Source organism: Eleutherodactylus coqui, chromosome 6 (genome assembly GCF_035609145.1).
Source record: "Eleutherodactylus coqui strain aEleCoq1 chromosome 6, aEleCoq1.hap1, whole genome shotgun sequence".
NCBI lineage: Eukaryota > Metazoa > Chordata > Amphibia > Anura > Eleutherodactylidae > Eleutherodactylus > Eleutherodactylus coqui.
The window spans coordinates 87616534-87643249 of record NC_089842.1 but is presented as its reverse complement, the minus strand read 5'-3'; the positions used below and the strand labels follow the sequence as shown (position 1 = coordinate 87643249).

At 44.0% G+C, this 26716-nt stretch overlaps 1 protein-coding gene across 1 annotated transcript in view; it reads left to right on the top strand.

Moving 5' to 3' along the window:
• TMEM145 (transmembrane protein 145) overlaps nucleotides 1-26424 on the top strand; it is a 67819-nt gene extending 41395 nt beyond the window's left edge. The window contains exons 3-15 of the mRNA XM_066607125.1: nucleotides 2748-2825; nucleotides 2905-2991; nucleotides 7539-7640; nucleotides 7782-7866; nucleotides 9372-9443; nucleotides 12600-12668; nucleotides 14006-14086; nucleotides 15476-15554; nucleotides 17747-17840; nucleotides 18113-18285; nucleotides 21052-21172; nucleotides 22809-23000; nucleotides 24877-26424. Of these exons, the coding sequence (XP_066463222.1) occupies nucleotides 2748-2825; nucleotides 2905-2991; nucleotides 7539-7640; nucleotides 7782-7866; nucleotides 9372-9443; nucleotides 12600-12668; nucleotides 14006-14086; nucleotides 15476-15554; nucleotides 17747-17840; nucleotides 18113-18285; nucleotides 21052-21172; nucleotides 22809-23000; nucleotides 24877-25113 (1470 nt within the window). The 3' untranslated portion in view covers nucleotides 25114-26424. The remainder of the gene's footprint in view (nucleotides 1-2747; nucleotides 2826-2904; nucleotides 2992-7538; nucleotides 7641-7781; nucleotides 7867-9371; nucleotides 9444-12599; nucleotides 12669-14005; nucleotides 14087-15475; nucleotides 15555-17746; nucleotides 17841-18112; nucleotides 18286-21051; nucleotides 21173-22808; nucleotides 23001-24876) is intronic.
• The last annotated feature ends 292 nt before the right edge of the window (nucleotides 26425-26716 follow it).

The window sequence follows — 26716 nt, the reverse complement described above, 5'->3', positions numbered from 1 at the left end:
TATTTGCAGGACGAATGGAGGGAAATACCAGCTGAAATGTGTTGGACATTAGTAGAAATTATGGAGTACAGTAGAACCTCTACTCACGTTGGTAATCCGTCCAAAAGCAATTGGCTTTACCAGAAACTGTTGATACTCCAGGTAATTATTTCCATAGGAATCAATGTAAATCCAATTAGTTTGTTCTAGACATTCCAAAAAAACATACCAAACCACATTTAATGGAGAATAAATGTGGTCTTTAATAGCAAAAACAATAACAATAACAAATGAATATAAAAGACTACTGTAAAGAATAAATCAACATTTTACATGTTATTGAACATCTTACTGTGTGTTATCTGTGGTGTTACATAGGACTGCAGGTCACATCTACTACATCATCTGTCCTCAGTGTTATCACTGTGTTCTCTGTGCTGTTACATAGGACTGTAGGTGACATCATTATCTGTCCTGAGCGTTATCACTGTGTTCTCTGTGCTGTTACATATGACTGCAGGTGACATCATTATATATCCTCAGCGTTATCACTGTGTTCTCTGTGCTGTTCCATAGAACTGTAGGTGACATCATTATATATCCTCAGCGTTATCACTGTGTTCTCTTTGCTGTTACATTGGAGTGTAATTGTACAGTACTGTACTAGTGTATTACCCGTCACCGATGATGGAGAAGGGTGGGTTGCATTAGCGGCAGGAGGAGGAGACGCTAAGCAGGAGATCATGTAGGTTCAGCAGCAAGGTCATGTGGGCCGGCACACGCTGGTGTTATTAGAGGCAACCAATGTTACTAGAGACAAATTTTGGCTTACTCAAAATTGGCCTTAGAAGATGTCAATGCTAGTAGAGGTTTTACTGTATACCCGATGTCATTGGGGCCAAAGGAAGCCACACTAAGTATTACCATATGTAAATAAACACTTCATTTGATTATTGCTAAGGTTTCCAATTACTTTAGCTAGGATAGTGTATTTTGGGGATCTTGAAGCTCCTAATAAATGTTTCACTACTGTTGGCAACATCAAATTGTGTTCTGTCCCTTCATTTTTATATAAGCCTGGATGGTACATAAAATTTGGCAGTTAAAAAATACAACCTGTCCGACATAAAACAAGCTCTCATACAGCTAGGTTGATGGAAAAATGAAAAAGCTAATGTTTCTTGGAAGGTGAGAATGAAAAATCACTGTGGCGCTAAGAGGTTGTTGGACGAGGCAAAACATAATTTTTCATTTGGAGTAATTTAAAAATATGCTTTTGCAACATGTGCCATTCTGATCCGATTTATGGCTCATCCAAGTATTGTTTAACTACTATCCGTCCTATTCCTGTAGGGCATTTCCCTAACCTAAGGCATTTGACTCACAAAGTAGGGAATTTGACCCCTTCATCACAACTGAAATAAATACAGATCTCAGACTCTTCTCCCTAATAAAAATACAGATCCCCTAAATAAATACAGACCTCAGACCGATCCCTAAACTACGAGTGGCTTTATACGGGACAAACTGTTGTCTGAATAGACGCTCAAAACAGTCGCTATAACGACTTGTTAGTGTACGAATAACTGTTGTTTGCGTGCTTTTACGAAGAGTGATTGTTGTTCACTTGTTTCTTAATATCATGGTCACTGAAGTGCTTACCTCCCTGTATAGTTATTGGCTAGTCATTGAAGAACAAATAATTGCCTGTTTACACCAAATGATAGTAATCAACCAGCGACTACTTTTTAGGTGAGCTGAAATGACGCAACTAGTGGATGAATTCTTGCTCGTCATCTGGTTGTTGACTGTGTTTACATGAAACAGCTGTCGCTATTAACTCTTTTGAGCGACTTAGACCCCATTTACACTGACAGATGATCGCTCAAAAGTCGCTCAAACAACAGTTTGAGTGACAGTTTTGAGCGATTATCTTTGCATACGTTGTAGTAGCTAAGTAGCTACTATAGAGCTATGCAGGCAGAGTGGGACTTAGCTGAGGCCACTAATAGAACAATACAGCTGTTTTGCATAGGCAAACAGCTGTATTGTTCTGCAGGCTTACAGCCCATGCCCTGCTGTGAATTCACAGCAGGACACAGGCACACAGAATCTTATCAGCGCAGCCGGCTGTGATAACAGCCGGCTGCGCTGATAACAGCTGATCGCTCAATTCAAGAAAACGTGAAGTAAGAGATCAACGACTCGTGCACGAAAACTGTGCGATGTCAGTGCATTTAGATGCAAAGTGAATCGCTCAGCAGACGGCTTTGAACGATTTTTGAGCGATTCTCGTTGTGTCTAAATGGGCCATAAATTGCCCCTGTAAAGCCACCCTAATACAGACTTAAAACCAGACTCTACAGATACCATACCCATTTCTCCTTGATCCTGCAGCCTATGGTCCCGTTCATTCCCGGATGCCACCACAAACAGCATCCTGATGTCGACCTTTCCATGAAAACGTCTGTAGCAGCGGGTAGAACTGCAGGAACAAGTAGAGGTGAGTATTTAGTCAGGTCATGCTGCCCAATGGACTTGATACCTATTCTGGGTCTGTGGGGGATCCTTGACAATTTTGGAGTGCTAGCAAGGATGACTTTTGCCATTCTAGGGGTGTAAAACATCTCGGTGACAACCTCACTAGTGCTATATTGATGGTCAAATAGGTTGTCACCTGGATTTTCTAGAAATGGCAGAATACAATTATAACCACTGGCCAATAGACAGTGACAATAATGTAAAAGAGTATTTCTTCCTCTCCACAGGCTAAATGCTGTCAGAATATCCTGTTGTATTTTGATGATCCATCTCAATGGCCGGCTGTGTACAAGAAGGGGAACAAGGTCAGTTGGACCTGGGATGTTTCTCAGGGTATATCTGTTGATTGAAAGCTGTAGTGATGACTGGGCCTCTCCCTCTCAGGACTGTCTGATGAAAGAGTCTGTTATCCGACCTGAGAACAACCAAGTCATTAACCTGACCACACAGTACGTTTGGTCTGGCTGCCAGGTGAGCTTCTCCCATTTTTCTTTAACATATATAAATTTAATTACAGAAATGCTTATAATTCTTGTATTTTGGCCAGCGTTTTGTGACCTGCGCTCAGTGGTTTAATGCTTAGTCTTCCTGTACCCCCATGCTTAATACTCAAATACTCTGTGGCTTGATGCTTTGTGGTCAATGGCACTTGTTTGTCTTGGACCTGAACTCAGTTTATTTTCCGCAGTGAGGTCGCCCTTTTCGGGGCGGGTGTTTTTGCTTGAGTGGCTGGTCCGCTTTAGGAGGTTAAGGCGATACCTTGTCGCCATCATCACAATTCTTTGTTGAAGTCCTCTCTAGTCTCCTAAGTTAGACCATTTATGTCCTCTAAATTCGTCCTCTAGTGTGACTCCATGCTTAGCTCTAGCTTAATCGTCTCTGGTTGTACCGACAAGTCAAATCATATGTGACATTTACCTTGTGATTAATGGTGTTTTTTAGTTTCCTGTATAAACGAAAAGTTATATAACTTGAATAGATTATGGGGGAGATTTACTTATATGAAAAGGCGGTGTAGGTTTATGCTATAATTCAGTCCCGCTTCTGGCATTCATTATAATAAATCTGTTGGCCTGCCCCTCCTGCCTAATTATATTCACTTTTCTCACCACTTTTCAAAAGAGGGAAGAAAAGCCCAACACGGCAAAAACTGTAAAGTGCTGCACAAAATCCTCCATAGTGTATTTGAATATTCAGTTCTTACCATTTTGAAGATTTTTGCTTGTGGTCAGTAAATTAGAAGAATTCTTTTGCTTAAAGAAGCAAACCTATGTATACCTAGTCCTGCTCTCACAGGAAAAGTGAATACATTTGTACCCAGTCCAGATAATGGTCTTCCAGATAATGAGCCTGAACTACAGACTGATAAAGTGTAGCAAACATGAGATAACAGAACACGGTCTAGACCAGATACAACTATATCCACTTCTGAGCTGAGAGCAGGACCGGCTACATATGGCTTTGCTGCTTCTGAATCTAAACCATTGTGAATTGAAAATGGTGAGGAATTAAAACACAAAGTATAGTAGAAAATTGTAGAACTTTTAATGTAAGTGTAGATTTACACGGAACAACTATTGTCCAAATAGTCGATTGATAAAGTGAATGTAAGCGACAGTTGTTCCGTGTAAACACGACCACCAACTGGGTGACGAGTGAGAATTCATTTGCTAGCCATTTAGTTTCAGCTCACATAAAAATAGTCAATGTTTGATTAATTATCATCTGGTGTAAACAGGCAGTTGTTGTCTATCAACAACTAGCCAACAACTTGGCGGTACTGTTGTACCTTGACACCACCGGAAGCTAGGGGTTTGACAGGGCTTGCGTGGAGCAACTCCCCTGTCACACTCCTAGCTCCCGATTAGCTGAATTCTTGAAAGCGTCTGTATTTATTTTTGGCTGGGCTGGAGGGTTAGGGTTAGGATTAGTTTTCCTGTTTCCTGTTACAGCTGTAACATGGAAGCATTTAGAGCTAATAATGTAAGCCTAACAGGAAAACTAACCCTAACCCTCCAGGCCAGCCAAAAATCAATACTGACGCTGCAGTTATCACTCTCCCCGGAGCAGGCATTCCCCTTCCATCTTCCCTGGGCAACCACCACCCGCAGATAGTGGCAGGGCAGCTGACTGCCGGGGGTGCAGAGTGTGCTCAGCAGAGGAGCAGTGCACTTTGACAAGCGAGAAGCGTAGGCATTTGGCAATCGGCAGCGAGACGGAGGGCCACAGCACATGGTGCTATAGCTGCCGATACACCCACCGCAGATGAGCGGCGCAGCCTGCTGATCGCCTTCAGCGGAGCCCAGCAGCACCAGAGTACTACTGCAGATTAGAAAGGGAGCAGAACCAGTGCAGCACTTCGCCCATCGGCTGTGAGACGGACGCCAGTAGCACTTCCTGCAATACAGGCCCATGTAGTGAGCGCAGGTGAGCGGCCCAGGGTCTTCACTGTCTTCAGCAGAGGACCGCAGCACGTGGGCAGCGCGGCCAGCCATTCAAACGCTGGGGATGTCAAGCCAGCTGTATTATGTCTCTACCCCTAGCTTCCGTTGGTGACATAATACAATAGAACCCAACTTGGTATGGAGGTGTGCGCTTGCTCAGTGTTCACCTCCCACCAAACGCTGGTTGGCTTCTGCTTTTTTTTTGTCACTTTGCCCTCCCACTTAATGCTCATTGTGTTATGGTATCCTACCCGATGATATGCCAGCCCGGGTCGCCCTAGAACTTACCCGCAACCCCTGTCCCTGCCTACTTGCCTCCACTCCTGGCTAACCCCAGGCGGGCAACTGGGCGGCGGTCCCTACACTCGCTAGGGACCGAGGAGGGACGCTGGCGTACCAAGATGGAACAGGGTAGAATACCGACAGGAAGGGCAGATGAATAAACCAACACAAAATATAAGCAGACCGAGGCAGATGGATAACCTGGCAGATAAAGCAAACAAGCTGAAACCAGGAGACTGAGCTAGGCAGGATGCTTGCACACTGAACGAAAACCAATAGCTGGCAGTGAATGGACATCACTGCCAGCCTTATAAACAGAAGCCTCCGCCCAGGGGCGGGGAGGGGGAGGCGACACCTCCCAGCAGAATCCCATAACAGGGACTCCTGCATAGAGCTGCACTCACAGGCGCACGCTGCCGCCCGGAACCATGAGCGCGCGCACCACACCGACCAACCAACCGCGGCCCTGGCAGCCGCCGCATGGTAACACATTGCTTCCCGAAAATACATACATATGTGCAAAGGATCCTTGACTGAACAGTCTCTGCTGGTCTTCGAAAGAACACTCTCTACTGTGGTCCTTGCTTTTGGTCCAGCAAGAGACTACAGCAACAAGTGTTCATTCAAAGATCCCTCGCACATATTTAGGTATCTTCAATGGACTCAGAAACCAATAGATATGTGTTGGAGAGGGGTAGAAAATTTAAATACACACCTGCCGAAGAACCTCTCGCCCCTTAACTAGCTGACAAATGATATTTTGGCCCGTGTAAATGCTCCCAACAATTCGTTCAGCGATCATGAATTTAAACAACAACTAAACAATCACTCTGTGTAAAACCACACCGAGGACAGTCTTTTCTACACTTTATGATAAGCAAGTATTCAGATGGTAGTACTCCTGTGTAAAGTCACCCTAAATCATTACCAATGGGTGAATAATTACCTTCCGTTTATTCTCTTTAGATCTTGCTTTTTGGCTGGTGTTCATCTCAGCTCCAATTGAGTAGAGCAGTTATCTGTGACTACAAGTTCAGACTGCTACTTTGTTTTTTCCCCTGCAGTTCTGCTTTGTCTGATCGGCTGCTTTGTATATACAAAGACCTTGGAAATCTAGGCAGGGAAGATGTCTTGGCGATCTGGGTAGGGGAGAGATCAATGTGGCCCTGCCACCATGACTCCAAGCCCGATTACATGTCAGTTTTCAGTAATGCTGCTGTGCTTCAGAATAAAACATACACCCCAGCAATCCCTATGGTTCAGACAGCATGAACATGGTGACAGGTCCTCTTTAAAGGAATTCTATCACCAGGTTCATAAACTTTGACTATGAGCTGAGCTCTAAGTCATGAAGGCAGGTCTTCCCTCCTGCACCATGCAGACTGACAGCTCTCTCCAATTTTAAGTGTAGGGAGAGAGCTGCCACTCTGCATGCTGCAAGCGGGAGAGAAGCCGGCACTGCCCACCTCTGTGACTCAGAGTGTAGCGTTTCAGGCACTGGGTTTGAGCCGTGGATGTGGTAGCCGTGCAAGTCCAGAGAGTAGTCAGGAGAGAGCCAGGAGTTGGCAACAGTAGGTCTCAGTTCGCAGTACAATGAAGGAGGCGGGTAGCATTGTCAGGAGGAAAGCCAGAGGTCGATAACGGAACGTCTCAGGTTGCGGTACAAGGAAGGAGGCGGGTGACGTTGCCAGGAGGAAAGCCAGAGGTCGATAGCAGAAGGTCTCAGTTGTTTGTAGAGGAGCAGGTTAGTAGTGGAGCTTGACTAAGGCTATGGAGCACAATAATCACACACTGAGGAAGTGGCTGGGCAAGGCTTTAATAGTGAGCTTAATCACAAGCCGGGGTGGAGCTAGAACAGGGAGTGGTTTGCAGGATCTGGGAACAAGGCAAAAGGTATGCAGGGGAACTGTCCAAAGAACTGGATAGCTCAGCAGGGAGCGCAACTGACTGGAGCAAAGGAGGTCCCTGGTTCAATCCCTGACACAGAGCTCAGCTCCTAGTAAAAAATATGAACCTGGTGACAGAATCCCGTTTAGACTGTGGTTGTTATGCAGCATATCCCTAGTATCCAGACTGTCAATCAGTTCAAAGTTGGATTGTCCATATGTTGACAGCAAAGAAAGACTAAAGCAAATTGGTAGTAGTTAATGTATGTTGTTCTCTATTTCAGGTTGCAATAGTCATCACATTTTGTAATATTGACCACATAACAATTCCCTTATAGAATGTTCTACTCGGAATAATTTCCATTAGCAGCAGTACGTCTTCTGATTCCAAGCACTTTATTCACAGGTGATAAAGGAAGCTGGACAGAGCTACCTGAGCTGCAACAGTGGAAGAAGCTTCCGCTCTGTCCGTGAACGATGGTGGTACATAGCGCTGAGCAAGTGTGGGGTAAGAAGCACCAGAGACATACACAGAGGTTTGAGGCAAAGCAAAGGGTGACATTTTGGGGTTTGACTCTTTAAGTGCCGGTTATTGCTATGTTGTATGACATTACATTAATTTAGTCTCTGATACTGTCAATCTCTATAGGGGGACGGTCTGCAGTTAGAATATGAGATGACGCTTACTAATGGCAAATCGTTTTGGACCAGGCACTTCTCAGCAGACGAATTTGGTCAGTATACTAAGGCTCATTAATAAAAATAATGGTTTTGGAGTAATTTTTCCACTGTCAGAAATAGTATAGTTTTTATTACCTGTACGTCATATTCTAGATAGAGCTGCATAGATTACAAGAATTTTGTATGATTCCAGTATTTTAGTGTGCAGCTGCCAATAATTAGTGTTTGGGATATATAGGACTGTGACATTCATTGCCATACTCACAAGCAAGAAAAGAAGTCTGCCAGTTTCTTCTGCTCTGTTTTGACTCCTAGCATCCAGCTGAAAGGCCTTTTTCACACGGGCGACAGCAATATCGCCGCGAGAAAATCACAGCAATATCGTATCTGCGCTCTGTGAGATGATGATTTTGTGTTGCTACAAAGTCGCACATAGCGCAACAGAATTGTGCGACTTTGTAGCGCTTTTTTGCCGGGATTTTCAGGTGGGGGGAGTGGAGGGGGCTTAAAATAAAAGCCCAACCCCAAAAATAAGCCCTGGCTGCATTAAAAAAAGGAAAAAAAAAAAACATCACGCGTCTTCCCTGAAGCTCTGGCAGACTCGCTTGATGTTTTCCCTCAGGTTCAAAATCCCTGCCTCCAGGAAGCGTTGGCTGTGATTGGTTCTTGAGCGCCGTAGCTCAGCCAATGAGAGCCAGCACTCGATGAACCAATCACAGCCATTCAATGAATGAATAGCTACTATGATTGGTTCTTCGAGCGCTAGCTCTGATTCAATGAATGAATGGCTGTGATTGGTTAATTGAGCGCTGGCTCTGATTGGCTGAGCTGCGGCACTCGAGAACCAATCACAGGCAGCGCTTCCTGGAGGCAGGGATTTTGAACCTCTAATCCAGGAAGTGCTGACAGAAGACTTCAAACAAGTGCTGGAGCTGCAGAGGAGAAGTGCGGGGGACCTGACAGCGGCTGTTAGGTGCGGTATTTATTGGAAAGCATAGACTTTACATACATTCGATTTATAGCGCTGTCGCATCGCAAGAAAATCGTGCGATTCTGTCGCCCGTGTGAAACTGGCCAAAACGACATATGGGTGGAGCATTGTGAGGCTAAGCAGAGGACTACCAGGGCTCTATCAGGCTAGGGACGTATTCACTTGGTCATATTTTCAGTGCTGTTCGTGGATTCTATAGCGCCATAATAGCCTCTGAGGCTATTCACATAAGTAATATTTCACATGGATCACTGGCCCTTGCGAAAAAAATATCTGCATACTCTATGCTCGCCTATGTGAATTCTACCTTAGGAGAACACTCCAAGTAATTCTGACAAGGCCGTCCTCACCGTCCGCCACACAAATGTCCTTTTCAGTTGAATGCAAGGTATAGTAGAGAAGGTTTGGAGACAGTGACAATTTAGCCAGAAATGTCCTAAATGGGCTTTAATGTTTGCAATAATCTTGCTGTAATAATTTTCTGTATATAAGGAGGACCGTCATATTGTAAGTTTGGAGCCTCAGCAGTTTGGAGCTGATAGTTTTGTTATTCCTTGTTTTATGTAGGCATCTTGGAGACTGATATCACCTTCCTTCTGATCTTCATCCTCATCCTTCTTCTGTCCTGTTATTTTGGCTGTAAGTATAATGAATGCTGTATTGTGAATTGAAGAGCATTGGACAACCAATATGGCTGCTATGACAGCTACAAAAGAAGTTGTCACCCAGATTTTCTAGATGTCCAAATGGTAAATCCTCCCATTTCCTAAGAAAATTCTATTAGAAAAGTTCAGGCCATGTCTGCAGTACATTTGTGCCTTCAGAAGGCTCTGATGCATGCCATTGTATGCTATGTGTCACCAATAGGCTCCCATGTGAAAATAACATAAATCACATGGTGTAGGTTTTTTGTGGGCTGCCTATGTATGGAATACGTACAAAATGTTATACCAATGTATACGAGCTTGATGGAGGCCAGCAGGTCACTATTTTGTCTTCTGTTGGATGAATGAATCCTCATGGATATGTTGGAGCCTTAGGTTGGGGTTATACGGGACCGAAATCCCACGGAAATCTCGTAGATTGACCACACAGAAATACAACGAGATTTCCACTGGAGAAATGTAGCTTCAAAACCTGCGGCTTTTCGCCACAGATTTCGGACCGGCTTCGCCGCCTGCATTCCGCTGCAGCCATCTCTCCCTATGACCACCGCGGAAAGGGGGAAAAAATTGATATGCCGCGTCTTTAAAGTCTATGCGGCATGCCAATTTTAGCACGGCTTGGCCGCAACGGATCGGCCACAGTGTGTGGACAAAATTTTTGCAAATCTCGTCCACTTTGCTGGCTAATGTGGGGATAAAAAGCTACGAGCGGAATTTCCGTGCAGAAAGTCTGCACGGAAATTCCGCGACAATTACGCTCCGTGTGAACCCAGCCTTAGGCCTCATGCAAATGGCCGGGTTGGATTCCGACTGCGAGAGTCTCGCAGTGGGATGCGACCCGTGCCCCTGCAGTGACCTGTCGCTTACCCGTGCGGCATCTTCTCTGTTTGCTCTGTGAGTTGACGAGTCAGCGGTGACGTTTCGGCTTGCATAGAAATAGGACATACCGCGATTTTGTTACCGTATGGATTTTCCGCGATCAAAATCGCGGCTGTCCGCATAGGATTGCGTGCACACATGCAATTCTATGGCAGCATGCAACGGCAGAAATTCTGCACAGAATCTCACTGCGAAATTTCCGTCCATGGGCATTGGGCCTTAGTAATGTAGCTACCAAACGTAGGGTTCTTAGTGTTGTGAACGGATCTTAAAGCGGTATTCCAGGCATTTACTATTGATCAGCTATCCTCAGGGCAGGTAATCAATAGTTGATCAACTGGGTCCGCCATTTGGGATCCCCACCGATCACTTTATCCTCGAGCCTGCTGTCAGTGCAGACATCCACGTCAGTAGTTAGAGCCAAAAGTGTAATTGAAGGCTTTACTCCCACTGAAATCAATTTGAGCGATGCCTTTTATTACACTTCCAGCTCTGACCACCGATGCGGACGTCCGACCCCGATGCACTGAGGGATGATCAGCTGATCGGCTGGGATCTCAAGCAGTGAACACCCACCAATCAACTATTTATGACCTAGCCTGAGGATACATCAAAAATAGTAAATGCCTGGAATACCTTTTTAAGGCTGATGATGTTGGCACAAGTCAGGTTATTTAAAGAGAGTTTGTTAATAATTTTTAGACTCTGCCGACATCTTTTCACTGGACTGAAGAAGGAAATTCTGAAATCCATGTACAGTTTTATTCCAGGGGTCAGAAACGCTCTTTTCTCCTTAGGGAGAGCAACTATATACTATAAATAAGTGAGGAGACTCAAATGGCCACGCACGCTCCTCTGGGTAATATGCAAATAAGGGAGATGGAATAAATCCTCCACAGTGCCACCTACTGAAAGGCAGCATTCCTTCGAGTCAAAGTGGGACTTTTTATACAAGTCTTGCTACAATGACTGGGAATCAAAAGCAAAGCCAGACCCCATGTACATACAGCTGTTTCCGGGTACATGGGGTCTGGCTTTGCTTTTGATTCCCAGTCATTGTAGCAAGACTTGTATAAAAAGTCCCACTTTGACTCGAAGGAATGCTGCCTTTTAGTAGGTGGCACTGTGGAGGATTTATTCCATCTCCCTTATTTGCATATTACCCAGAGGAGCGTGCGTGGCCATTTGAGTCTCCTCACTTATTTATAGTATATAGTTGCTCTCCCTAAGGAGAAAAGAGCGTTTCTGACCCCTGTCCCAGGCCTCTCACTAGCAAAAGCCAGACTCCTACTGTACACTGATGATGGGCAATAACCCGGAAACAGCTGTATGTACATGGGGTCTGGCTTTGCTTTTGATTCCCAGTCATTGTAGCAAGACTTGTATAAAAAGTCCCACTTTGACTCGAAGGAATGCTGCCTTTTAGTAGGTGGCACTGTGGAGGATTTATTCCATCTCCCTTATTTGCAGTTTTATTCCGTTACATCCTGCTAATAATGCAAAAGCAGCACCACCTGCTGGACAAAGTGTGTACTACTAGCAGTGAGCCTTATCTATTCACAAGTGCTGACAAAAATTGGTGATGTTGCCTATAATAGCAGACATATCATAGCTGCAACATTTGCAGTGCACATTATATTATAAGGTCAATGCTCTAACTTATGGCTATGGGTAACTAGATTGGATTGGATATCATCATTTAGGATGCCTTCTGCTATGTAATACATCCTAGTGATTACAAGGGCATAACATTAGTGCCTGGCTGGGATATGTAGTCTTAAGACTGTTTCAGGTTGGAGATCACCGCAATTTTACCGACAGTACACACATAGTCTAAGCCTGTAGTGGCGATGGGCTGGATGATTAAAGCATTCCATTCGTTCCCGATCATTGCGCCATGTAAATATGTCCGCTCGTTTGTCAGCTGATCAGATTTTCTATGCAGGCTTGGAAATCCTTGTCTGTCAGCAGCACATCCCCATTTTTATATGCAGCCGACAAGCATGGAAACAAGCAGCATTCGTTCGGGCAATTCTCATTCTGCATGTAGCCCTTTAAAACAAGTGCCTATTATATGCATAATCAGCGCTTATATGAGCAATTCATCTGCCAGTCTAAAAGGAGCCTTCTGTCAGTGTCTTTAGATGAACCATTTTATCTTGGTGGGATGTGGACTTCCCTTAGTTCCATCTATCAGTTATTGTTTGGGATGGATTAGTTGGTTTTGGATGACGTGTTTCTGCCCCTCCAGATCTACTTCGAGGACGGCAGCTCCTGCACACAACATACAAGATGTTCATGGCTGCAGCTGGAGTAGAAGGTGAGGCACACATCTTCATTAGACCAGGGCGGAATAGCAACTTGTGTAGATGAATTGTATACTGTAGAAACTAGATGCCCATAGATGTACCTCTACGCTATCCTACCAAAAGTATTTGGACCCCCACCCCTGCATCAGTGGAATGGATAATTTCTTATTAGCATGTCACGTGTCATAAGCCATGTACATAAGATGCAGGCCCTGGGAGGTGTCAACCATAGTTTGTGACATGAACTGCATGCTATTGGATATAGGGGTTATGCCGCTGCACACAAGCCGTCCATCATGAAGCGCAATACATCGGCCCGTCTACAGTGGTGCAAGGAGCATCCTCATTGGACAGCTGAGCAATGAAAGAAGGTTCTATGGAGTGATGAATCACGCTACTCCATCTTTAAATCCGATGGAGATAACTGGGTGTGGAGGAGGTCTGGAGAACAGCTTTTGCCTGAGTGTGTTGTGTCAACAGTTAAAGGGTTATTCCAGTCTTTTACAACTGAGGATCTATCCCCCCCCCCCCCCCCCAAATAGGTAATCAGTTGTGTATCTCAGTCAATCAGCTGTCATTCTGCCCGCTGTCAGTGCAGCAGGGCCAAAGACGTCACCACTGCTCAGGGCCAAAAGTGTCATAGCAGCTTCCCTCCCGTTGAAATTAACAGAAGCGCTGCACTTCTACAGCACTTCCTTCTGCTTATCATTGTCAAGATCCCCGTTGATCAATGATTATTGAAGACCTTTAAGTATGGCAGAAGATCTGTTATGGGCACGGTCTGTTGGTTGTAGTGGCAAGAACCATGAACACGCAGGTGTGCCTTGACATTCTAGACAATAATGTGCTGCTGACAATGTGACAATACTCTGGGAATGGTCAGCCATACTTCCAACACGCCTTGTTACAAATCCAACGCTGTTTCAAGTTGGGGATATGGATGTTCTACGATTGGCCTGCACTAAATCCCGACCTAAACCTTACTGAACATCTTTAGGATGAACTGGAACATTGGGTCAAAAATGTGAACAGTGTCCATCTTCCTTGAGAGAACTTGCCAGATGTTTGCAGGAGGAATGGAGGGAAACACCAGCTGAAGTTTATCAGACGTTAGCATAAAGTATGCCAAGGAGAGAATCCAATGTTATTAGCGCCAAAAGAGATCCACTAAGTAACATGTGTAAATAAATACTACTTATTTTTGATTAGATGTCCAATTACTTTTAGTAGGTTAGTGTGTACCATATATGTCAATTAGATGGATAGTAGATTGTAAGCTCTGTAGGCTAACAGGGCTATTTATACAATGTAGTGGAATATTAATGCTAACATCTTGCTTACCTCCTAGTGCTCAGCCTTGTCTTCTTCTGTGTATACTGGGGACAATATGCGCAAGATGGAGTGGGGAGCCCCAGTATTAAAGTATTAGGTTTGTATAGTGATTTGTGTCGTGCCATGTTGATAAACATGGGAATCAGGGGGTGTCATCAGCCTTATCTGTGGGCTTGAACATCACATCTAAACTGCAGGCATCATGTTGTAGAGCCGGAGGAGCTGAGCGGACAGATATATAGTTCTATGGGGAAAGACTCAGTAGAACGTGTATCATATTCATTTATATCTCTGCACATCCTGAGCGGAAAAATCCAATGGGCAGTTCTATGAGTGACTGGCAGCTACCCCTGTATGTACTGTCATACACAGATAGCTGCTATAACATGATTCCTGCAGTTTGAATAGCAAGTCTGAGCTGAAGAACAAATATATCAATATCTACATCCTACCTGGCTTGAATACTGTGTTTCCCCGAAAATAAGACAACGTTTTTCATTCAAAAATGCCTCGCATCACTCCTGTGAGATAGCGATCCTCAGCATGTGATTCACGCGCGCTAGAAGATCGCAGGTGATTCACATTGATTTCAGTGGGACACACCACATCGCACTTGCATGCGATGTGTTTTACTGTCCCATTGAAAACAATGGGCAGTGTGTTCCGAGGGAACATGAAAAGATAGGACCTGCAGCTATTTTTGACCTCGCAGCATCATGTGAATGAAACCATTTAGAAGATTGAAGTTCATATTTGCGCAACGTCTTTGCATCTCACAATGCACAAAACTTGCGCGAGATTCGCACTCATATGTATGAAGCCTTGGTTGGACATTTCTAACAATCAGTAAAACCTTCAATTAGGCATTATTAACCCTTTCCAATCCACTGTCTGACGTCTAAAGACATTCTGATTGAAGGCTGTACAGCTCCGATGTCAGAAGACGTCCGGTAGGGTATTCTTACTGTATATTACTGGCTGTTCTGTTGTTGGGGGCCTCTCCAACATGTACCATACTGCAGTACTGGCTCTAGCCAGCAGATGGCACCATTGTATAATGGCAGAAAGAGAAAGCCCCCTAGGAAACCCTGAATCCAAGATTGGATTGCAAAGGCTTAACATGTGTGCCTGGGCTCCATTTAGAGCCTCTGGTGTAGGTCCGGCATGAAAGGACGTTTTGGTCCAGTAAAAATGCTAGATGGGTGCCAGAACCGAACAGACTCCAATATAATCGATGGGGTCCATTCGGCACAGTTTGGTTCCATTCAGTTTTCCTGCTTCCAATGGAATCCTTAGCTCTTATGTGAATTTAGCTTTAGTGTGTCTATCCTGACAACTTATTAGTGCCCCACCATATTCCATGTGCGGCAGTTCAGTGACAGGATCAGTAGATGTTAGCACAGCCAATAATTACAAGTAGCAAGAGATGGCTGTGGCTTCATGTAAGGTCTTTGCGGCTCTACTCACTTGGTCTTCTCTGTTACAGCCAAGTTACTGTTCTCTGCAAGTTTTCTGATCTTTTTACTAATGCTGATCCTCCTGGGGAAAGGATTCACGGTGACAAGGTGAGGAAGAGCGCGTCATCCCAACAACATGATATTCACCATCACAATGAAGACCCATTCTTAAAACTATTGCATAAGCAGATGTATTGTCTGTATCAGCCAATCAGATCCATGCTTTTATTTTCAAACCAACTCTGCACATATGTCAGCTCCAATCTGATTGGTTGATATGAGCAGCACCACTTTTTTTAGTGTTTCCACGATTTTCGCATTGATGGAATTAAACCTTGAAATGAGTCTTTTCACGGATTAGAAAAACGGATCAGATTTTTTTCTCCCAGAAACCATTCTCATCAATGGGCTGTTTTTGGTATTACAGATCATCCTCATGTAAGTAGATACAGTAAAACACAGAGTTCTTGGACAAGAGTTGGTGCTGTTTTGGGGAAAAAAGGCAGATCTATTTCTCCGATCCAGGACAAGCCTCTTAAAGTGCTATTCTCATCTTGTAATATGCTATCACTTTATGATCGGTGGGAATCCAACTCCTGGGACCCCAAATGATCTCCTGACCCAGCAGTGCTCCAGAGTGAGATCTAGGTCATGGTTGGGATGCCCCTGCGAGGTCTGAGGTACACATTCCTTAGGTGATGTAGAACATAAATCCATATGATATATTCATTCCTGGTCAGAAGTTGTTAAAGGTTTTCATAACCTTGTATTCCTAGAGTCTCTTGCCTCTCCGACGTCTGAAATAGCCTTTAACCCCTTTAGTGGCACGCCCGGAAAATCTCCGGGGCTTGCTGCACTGACCATGCAGTTAAACCCTAGAAGATTTCCATGGACAGCTCTAGTGCTGAAATGTGCAGAGCACTGAGCTGTCATCTGAAATCTTCCAGGGTTTTTACTTGCATTATTGACTCATTTAAAAAACCTGCCCTGTGAGGCATGACATGGTAATAATAAACCTGCCATTTAACCCCTTGAGTGGCGGGTTTCCTACCACCCTGTCGTGCCCACCAGGGCAGGTTTTTTAAAATGGTCTAATGATTGAATTTCAACTAATTTTGCAGTTGCGTCTCAAGAGCCATAACTTTTTCATTTTTCCATTGACATGGCCATATAAGGGCTTGTTTTTTGCGGGACAAGTTGTGATTTTTTAAACAGGGGGGAGGAAAAAAAGAAATGGGGAAAAAAGAAAAAAAGGGGCCATGTCATTAAGGGGTTAAATAATGTATTAACTTCCTTCTCTGGGTCATTACAACGCATGGATACCACATGTATGATTGTATTTTTGATTTTTTACAAAGTAAAGGGAGACAAGTGTTTTTATTTTTTTTTTAAATAATTTTTTACCTTTTTTTTTTTTTTTATTTTTTTTTTTGTCCCTTTAGGGGACTTCCACAGGGACCCATCAGGACCCCCTGATCACATTCCAGGGGTCCGATGGTGACAGCCCTTTACATGCTGCAGTGACAGCCCTTTACATGCTGCAGTCACATAGACTGCAGCATGTAAAGGGTTAACACAGCAGAGATCGGAGGTTTTCTCTGATCTCTGCTGTAAGAGCTAGTATCTAGCTGTCCTCTGACAGCCAAGCACCAAGCTCTCCCTGCCACAGAGACCATCGGCTTGCTTCTGACAAGCCGATGGTCTCTATGGCAACCTGTAAACAAAGCAGGAGGTTGCCGACACATCGGCAATATCTTCTGCTGGTTTTTCAAAGCCCTTGCTTTGTTCTCCCTGGGTCTGTGCAGGCAGAGCACACTGTCACAGCTTGTGGCATTGTGGTCTGCAGCTCCCATAGTGATACATAGCCCGGAAATCTTCCGGGCTATGTCACTATGAGCAGTGGAGCTCGTCCCGGAAAATTTCCGGGCGTGCCACTCAAGGGGTTAAGGGGTTAAAAGGGGTTGTGCAAAGATAGACTTATCACCAATCCATAGTGGATCCTATCCTACTGAAGATGAGACCAAATAGAGCGATGGCCCCCACTCCATTCAGTCTCCACCTCATTGCCGAGGGGTGCAGTGAGAAAGAAACAGGACCCTCATTCTTGGGATTGATGGGGGTCTTAGCTGTGTTTTTATTGGTATTCAGATATTCCAATTCTTTCCTGTTCGTGTCCAACTAACATATGCAGGGCTTGTCACAAGATACAGTGTATCAAGCCACATCAGTAGCTGATTGTCATGCAAGTCAGGTTAACCTTACATTGTGTCACTGTCATGACATTTTTCGTCTTGTTGCAGAGGACGCATAAGTCACTTGGGCTCCATCAAGTTGTCTGTCTACATGACGTTGTACACGGTGACTCACACAGTGCTGTTTATACACGAGGCACAGGTAATAGTGCTGTGAACCAAGAGGCCTGCAGTAGTTAAAGGTACACTCCAGGTAAAACTGATAAACTGTCTTATGCCTAGTGCAGAGAGAAGCTGTAGAGAAAAACTCTGTGTCATGCTCTACCCCCTCAGACCTTACATTTTGGCATTGGAGTGTTTTACCTGAAGTATTCCTATATATATAGGATCTATAGATGTAGATATATATATATTTTCTACAGTGACACTCCTGTATATAATCTCACGCCAGTGTGAACCTCTATGTCTTCACAGTTTTTTGATCCGGCTCAGGTCCTATACACGTACGAGTCTCCAGCTGGTTACGGGAACATTGCCCTTCAGTTCTTGGCCTACATATGGTTCTGTTATGCCGTCTTAGTGACACTGAAGCATTTCCCTGAGAAACAGGCTTTTTACGTCCCCTTCTTTGCAGCTTATACACTTTGGTAAGTATATGAGTTATGGTGGACTTATGTAGTGGAGAATATGTAATAGAAAGAAGGGGGAGAGCAGGCGCTGGACATTTCTCTGAAGCCTGGGTGACTTTGTAACAAAGTGATATTTCTAAAAATGTCTGCTTATAAAATAGCTGCTTCCTGGACCCAAAAATGAGAAGAAGTCAGCAGCCATGACTTGGGGGACTGTTACACTGCCATAGTATATTTGTTAAGTCAGCCCTTTTTCAGTTCACGTGATTCAAAAAGTGCACAAAAAGTTTGATTCATTTCATCTGCTCCTGGGATTCCACGGCCTTGACTAAAAGTGTCCATACATATTAGACTAAAATTCATGAAAATGGATCATTTCAATTAATATGATCATTTATCAGGTGAAACATTACAGTGCACAGTCTTTCTGAGTGACTGATGACAGACCATCATCTGAAAAGAAAGTCATCGTCTTTTGAAATTTTGTCCAAAAGTTGGACAAAAGATCTTTCTTCCACAAACTATTTTTGAAAGTTTCCAGAAAAATTCTTCATTCCATAACCGGTGTCATTAAGCATGTTTGGCCAGTTTGAAAGACTGTGATGGCCAATATGGACTGGAATGTGTATGAATGCATCTCCAAAACAATGCCTCACCTGATGATCATTCATTCAACATTTCTTCAACCATCAACCTACCTGTAGCTAATGTATATGGCCACCTTTAGTGTAAAAAATGACCTAACTTGGCTGTAACAGATTACATCAGAGGTGCACAGTCTATAGGTTGGATGCATAGAAGGATGGTTGGTCGCACTCATCTCAATGATTCAGCAATTATCGGCTGTGTGGATGTTTAGGTCCCTTAGGCCTAACCATGTACCATCAAGAGTCAAAGGAACCACACTACAGTGTCTGCTTCTTCAGTGGAATTTATTGGGGATCCAGACACTCCCCCATCCACTGGTCCCCTCCTGGATAGGTGATTCATTAACTTGTTGTTCTTCTTACACTCTAAGCCTGATGAAGGACGAAACAAGTCCAAAACGTTGATATGTGATGCTTTATTAATTTTTGGAATCCATATATATATATATATATATATATATACCTAATAAAGAACAGAATTTGAATTTGCATTAAAAACGAAAGTCTGCAGCACGGCTCCTTCATCTCTTGATGATATACCGTATTTTTCGCTTTATAAGACGCACCTGATGATAAGACGCACCTAGGTTTTAGAGGAGGAAAATAGGAAAAAAAATATTTGGAACTCCCCCAGACTAGGCAGTTAGTCAGATAATACATGAGGAATAAAGAGCAGTAGTACCAACTCAGAATGAAGTATATAAAACTTGCCAACCTGCCATTCAGAATCCAGGAAAGCTGAGTGTAAATGTAATGGTGATCTTATTACTTATCAGGAGCCCTGAATGTCATGTTTGACTAGTAGTTATAGCAATGCATGTTGTATACATGCTTGCATAACTCTGCAATTGGCATTCAGGATTCTGAAAGAGCTGAGTGACAATGTAATGATGATTCCATTAGTTGTCACTCAACTTTCCAGGATCCTGCATGGCATTTCTCATTATGGTTATGTATGGTGTATAAATGTGTGCATAACTAGGCACAAATATATACACCATACATGCAGCTCTCTTCCACCTCTGCTATGTAGCCAACAGATAAGTGTTGTCCATTCCCTCAGATGTCATGGTGTCCAGCAGCAGCAACGACGCCGGCTACAGGCTACAGGTCCTCTGATCTCTGCTTTATGTCCTTCCCAACCTCACCAGAGAGCTCAGGAAAATACCAGCCTAAGGGGTGCAACCATGGACCGAGATGGCATGATCCCCCTACAGCTGACTGATGAGGGGGAGCAGAAGTTCCCTCTCATTAATGAGCTGTTTCTGCGAGCATCGGGCGCTGCTACAGATCGTACCTGCAATGTGTATCAGACTGTCAGCTCCATAGCAGGACAACAGCTCCCCGCTACTCCCCCGCCCCCAGCGATCAGCTGTTGTCGGCTTCTCTGCTCTCCTGGTGTTTCCCCGCCCCCAGCAATCAGCTGTTGTCGGCCGCTCTGCTCTCCTGTTTGTATACCAAGGGCCGGCAGCTCAGTGAGAAGGATTTACTATCTGTTTCAGCTCCCGGTCAGGTCAGATTTCAGCATGTTCGCTCTATAGGAGGCACTGACTTTTTCCACCCACTGTGGAGGGAAAAAAAGATTCCCACGAATGTATATCGGCTCGGTTTTCACGCCGAGCCGATATACGTCGTCCTCATCTGCAGGGGGGGGGGAGGCTGGAAGAGCCAGGAGCAGGAACTGAGCTCCCGCCCCCTCTCCGCCCCTCTGCACTATTTGCAATGAAAGGATGCGGGGCGGGGCTAAGTTCCGGGAATTAGCCCCGCCTCTCCCCATTGCAAATAGTGCAGAGGGGCGGAGAGGAGGCAGAGAGGGGGCGGGAGCTCAGTTCCTGCTCCTGGCTCTTCCATCCTCCCCCCCCCCTGCACGCGAGAACAACGTATATCGGTTCGGCGTGAAAACCGAGCCGATATACGCTCGTGTGAATTCACCCTTATAGAGCGACAAATACGGTAAGTTGGATGCATTCCATAGATTCCAATATCGGGCTTGGAATCTGGTATAGTTTTCCCTTTGCCAGTTAGTATCTTGTATGAAAAATTTCAGGTTTTGGTGCTGTGATAATGGTAGAATTTAAGCGGGGATCCTGAATAACTGACATACATGGTTGAGCACCATGCATGCATTTCTTCTCAGGTTCTTTGCGGTGCCCGTCATGGCTCTGATTGCCAATTTTGGAATTCCTAAATGGGCTCGTGAAAAGATTGTCAATGGAATCCAGCTTGGGATACACCTATATGCGCATGCCGTCTTCTTGGTGAGTAGACATTCTTTATTTGTTAGGTTATCAAAAAATCTGTACATCTGATACCTGGTCATAATCTCGACAACCAATATGGCTGCCCTTGCAGCTTCCACACATAATCACCCAGCATTTCTAGTAATGAATCTCCTGAGGATAAGCTATAAAATTTAAGCCCTTAAGGACATGGCCTATTTTGGCGTTGAGGAGGCAACGATTTTTGGGGGATTTTCACCCCTATTTTTTAAAAGTCGACATGGCCGTATGAGGGCTTGTTTTTTGTGTGGTGAACTGTAGTGTTCATTGCTGCCATTTTTGGGAGCATAGACTATATTGTAAAACTTTTACTATTTTTTTATGATAGCAGGGAGAGAAAACACATCAATTCTGTCACAGTTTTTTGGGGGGGGGTTTAACAGCGTTAATCATGCAGCATGAATGACACAATACATTTGTCAAAGTCCTATAACTTTTTTATTTTTCATGGATGGAGCTCTATGAGGGTTTCTTTTTTGGGTGACAAGCTGTGGTTTTTTATGGGTACTATTTTGGGGTACATATGGCTTTTTAAATCACTTTTATTGTGTTTTTGGGAAGAAAAATGAAAAAATAAGCATTGTGCCTCATTTTTTTAAAAACTGTTTTTGCCGTGCGAGCCGAAAAGTGTGTTCAACCTGTTGTACAAGTTGTTATGGATATGACTATGCCAAATATGTGGGATTTTATTTTTTTACATATTTTTATACTAATAAAAATTTTTTTTTTTACATTTTTCAAATTTTTACACTATTTTTATCTTTTTATTTTAACACTTTTTATGTTTGATGCATAACACCTTCTGTCCTGCAATGTCTTATCACTGCTTATAGCGATCATAGACACCGGCAAAGCATGATGCCTGTATGTGGCAAAAAATCAATACTCACCTCCGGCGGCGCTGCTGCAGGCTTTCACTCCCTCGTGCACGCCAGCAGAGCATTGCTTTCTGCAAGCAGGGCTTGAATGCCCCGCCTCCAGAAAGCTAATGCTCTGATTGACTAACTTAGTCTGGAGTTAGCCAATCACAGCCATTCATTACATCATTGAATGGCTGTGATTGGCTAATGCCAGACTAAGTTAGCCAATCAGAGCATTAGCTTTCTGGAGGCGGTGTATTCAAGCCCTGCTTGCAGAAAGCAATGCTCTGCTGGCGTGCACAAGGGAGCGACAGCCTGCAGCAGCGCCGCGGGGGTGAGTATTGATTTTTTTTTTCACAACTGTATTCCCGGCATATAAGACGAAAAGTCAGGGGTCGTCTTATACACCCCATCGTCTTATATGCCGGAATATACAGTAATAATTTTGAGAAAAAGCGCCCAAGATGGACAATTCCCCTTTTTTCTTTGACTTACAGACTTGCTCATCTGGTTTTTGGTACAGAAATCAGTAAGTAAGCAGCATAAAACCTCCGCGAACTGTTAAAATTACAGAAAGAGAAATGAGTTTAAACCATTTACAACAGTTCATGGAGGTTTTATGCTGTTTCCTTATTGTTTTCGGTATCAAACACTGAATGGAGCTTGTGATACATTTTTCTGCACACCTCTGTACATTTGTCTGTGGTTCATATTCTCTCATTTACCTCTTTGGTTTTGGTCCTTTATGAATTTAGATAATCACAAGGCCTTCCGCAGCCAATAAGAACTTCCCATACCACGTGCGCACCTCCCAAATTGGGATCATGGAGCAAAGCACAGAGAAATTTCCCCATCATGTATACGGAAATGTCACATTCATCAGTGACTCTGTCCCAAATGTCACTGAGCTCTTCTCTATCCCAAGCAGCAACGGCAGTGCCGGAGTGGTAAGTGCTTATATATCTAATAGGAATAATCCTACAGGCTTTTTCTTGCACCACACTTTGATACCTTTGCCTGACCTTTGGTGGATGATTTTGGGGTCATTAGATTTGTGACATCCTCCCAACCACCGTAAAATCCTAAAATTTGAGCTTGATACATTGAGTGACTGTCAAGCTAGGTCAAAGTTACTATGTTAAGTCTAGTGGTGCTGCGCCACTAGGGAGAGTCAAGCGTTGCTAAGCGACCGTGAGAGGTGAGGAGGGAGGGGGAGGGAAGGAGAGAGCAAGCAGTGAGGGGAGAGAGCAAGCAGCAAGGAGAGAGAGAGGTATACACTCTCAGCTCTGCTACATGCAGGTATACACTCTCAGCTCTGCCACACGCAGGTATACACTCTCAGCTCTGCTACACCCAGGTATACACTCTCAGCTCTGCTACACGCAGTTATATACTCTCAGCTCTGCTATACACAGATATATACTCTCAGCTCTGCTACATGCAGGTATATACTCACAGTTTTGCTACATGCAGGTATATACTCTCAGCTCTGCTACATGCAGGTATATATTGTCAGCTCTGCTACACGCAGGTATATACACTTAGCTGTGCTACACGCAGCTATATACACTTAGCCCTGCTATACGCAGATATATAGTGGTCTACAACTCAGTGACTGTATTCTCTCTCTGTAGTAGATCCAATCTGTAAAGTATATCATATATACAAGATATTCCCGCAGAATACACCAAATATATTGAGGGCGTCACAGTAACATGTACTATATTAAGGCTTGTAACATACCGACATGTAATTAACACTAATTCACTGTTGCCGTGTCCCCAAAACATGGAGGACCAAGCCGTGGATGGCAAACAGTTCAAGCCGAATCCTCGGCTCAACAGGTCTTAAAACATTTACAACCTTTTTTCTAAACATTTTGTTTGCACAGCGAACATTGGGTCAATCTAGTTACATAAACTCCTCTGGGATTTGGGATATTCTCTTGACAGAACGTGTTCACCGTAGGGCTTATTCAGATGGTTTCATTTTAAGTCCTTGTGCTCTCTATATGAGCACAAATGGACCCATAATAACCCATGAGGCTATACACAGGCAACATTTCTCGAAACATGGTTTGACTTGTACTTTAAAGAGACATTTCAGCTCTTGACATTATTGTCATGTCCATCATAAGTGTGTGATAGGTTAAGGCCCCACCTCTAGGACCTTTACCGAATGTGAGGGTCATTTGGATCAAGCAAAATGGCCAACGGTGGTTAAGAAAGGCAAGCAGGCTCAGCACATATGCCAATCCCTGTGTTAAGGTCCGTAGGGGTTACAGAAAAAGCAGAGCCAGTCCAAATACTCCATAACAATCAATGTGCAGAATGCCCATTTAATACCTGCAAATTACATGAACTTTTTTTTAGACATTGTGACCCTCTCTAGAGATATTTCATGTTATCTTTTCAGCTACTACAATGCGATGTGACACCTGGTGGGGCATAATGCTTAAGAATAGAGATGAGTGAGTATACTCGCTAAGGCACATTACTCGAGCGAGTAGTGCCTTAGCCCAGTATCTCCCCGCTCGTCTCTAAAGATTCGGGGGCTGGCGGGGGAGAGCGGGGAGGAACGGAGGGGAGATCTCTCTCTCCCTCGCTCCCCCCCCCCCCCCCCCGCTACTCACCTGTCACCCGCACCAGCCCCCGAATCTTTAGAGACGAGCAGGGAGATACTCGGCTAAGGCACTACTCGCTCCAGTAATGTGCCTTAGCGAGTATACTCGCTCATCTCTACTTAAGAACCTTCTTTTGTTCTGATTCTTTACACGGTATTGAGTATTTTTTTCATTTAGTTTTTGTTGTACTTCCCACTCAGATCAATAAACCAGTCCAGTATCCAGTGACCTTGGGTCAGTGCTATTCCCAGCTGACATCAGACCCTCATCATCTCATCAGCCCGCCATCACTGAATGGAACTCCCGGAAACCAGAAAGTGCCAGTCGGAGAGACACAACTTGGGGGACTCCAACAACTTCATGCCCCCCAAATTCATCATCAAAATGGATTTCCTGAATATTTTAGTATACGCTCAGGAGGCCCTCAGCCAATATAGACTACATTGATGGCAAGAGAAAACTGTAGTCCTTGTTGAGCCAAGATGGGTCATCGGGAACCTCCTAAGCTGGAAACCATCACTTCATAGGGCTGACTTCTTGGGCCAGAAACCATAGTTTGAATGTGTGAGAGTGTGTACTCAACATGTTAGTTAATCTGAGTGTGTATAAATGTGTTTATAGCAACATATCCATGTGTATATATTTTCATACTTCTTTATGTATGTTGGTGTGTGCATGTACATAGATATACAGGATTATGTGCCTACGTATGTTGATATGTGCCTCTGCCTCGGCTCTCACATGAGCAGTGTTTTAGATTTTCGGAATCCCATCTGTCATTACTTTTTTTTTTCTCATTCTCACTGATTTGTTTTACTTGTGCTCCCAATTTAATTTTTGCATATCCTCCTAAACATCACCTGTAATACCTTCGCCATTCTAGCCATTTGCCAAATATCATTCTCTATGTTATTGTGTGCAGTTTTCCAGTTCTCTCAGTTCAGTCTACTTCTTGTCTTATTATTGTCTGTAGTGTTAAAGGTCTTTCTTTGATAGTTTCATGAAGTTCCTACGTTTGTGGTTTCCAGGTTGTTTCAATTCTACTTGTTTACAACTTCCATATCCCTCCATTCCACTGGTATGATATGCTTTAGCTCTCCTCATCAGTGAATTATCTTCTAGATTATCCAGTGGGGTCTGTACATAGATTCGTTAATTCCACTTTCCAAAAACTGATGCCTAATGTAACTTCCTCAAATCTTCTGATCAGGCTGTAGGCTTCTTAGATTTCTTGATTCTATCAACCCGTAATTACCTTAATCTCTTCCATTGCATTTCTTTTGTCTTTAGTAGCCACTTTCTATTTGCGTTTCCATAGTCCTCAGGGCATTGTGCCGAATTTATGTTCACTGACTGTAGTTTAAGCTTCAGCATTTCCATCTTTGTTTATTCATGGCTTCTGTGGTTTCTTCTAATTCTCATTTCTTTTCTCTGGAATGACCCGGCTGTGCATTGTTCTGCATCTAGCTTCTATCTGACGCCTATACTTTTGCATTGTATGTATCAGATTCAGTTGTTTTATTCATTTTTTTAAATTCCATCCTAATCTGCTTGTCTTCTAAATCTCTGTTTTATACTGTATGCCCTTTCCTACAACAATTAATTCCTGTAACACGTCGGACCATGAAGGTTTTATGCATTTCTACATTCAGTCTATAGATCTTTCCACTCCAACATTCGTTGGGTCTTGCATCTCTTCATTCCTTTTACCTTCACTTTTGTATTTTTTCTAGGGATGAGCGAGTATACTCGCTAAAGGCAATTGCTCGAGCGAGCATTGCCCTTATCGAGTACCTGCCCGCTCGAGACAAAAGGTTCGGGTGCCAGCGCGGGGGAGCGTTGAGTTGCGGCTGTCAGTGGGGGGGAGAGAGGGAGAGAGAGATCTCCCCTCCGTTCCGCTCCGCTCTCCCCCGCAGCTCCCTGCCCGCTGCCGGCACCCGAACCTTCAGTCTCGAGCGGGGAGATACTCGCTATAGGCAATGCTCACTCGAGTAATTGCCTTTAGCGAGTATACTCGCTCATCTCTAATTTTTTCCCGTT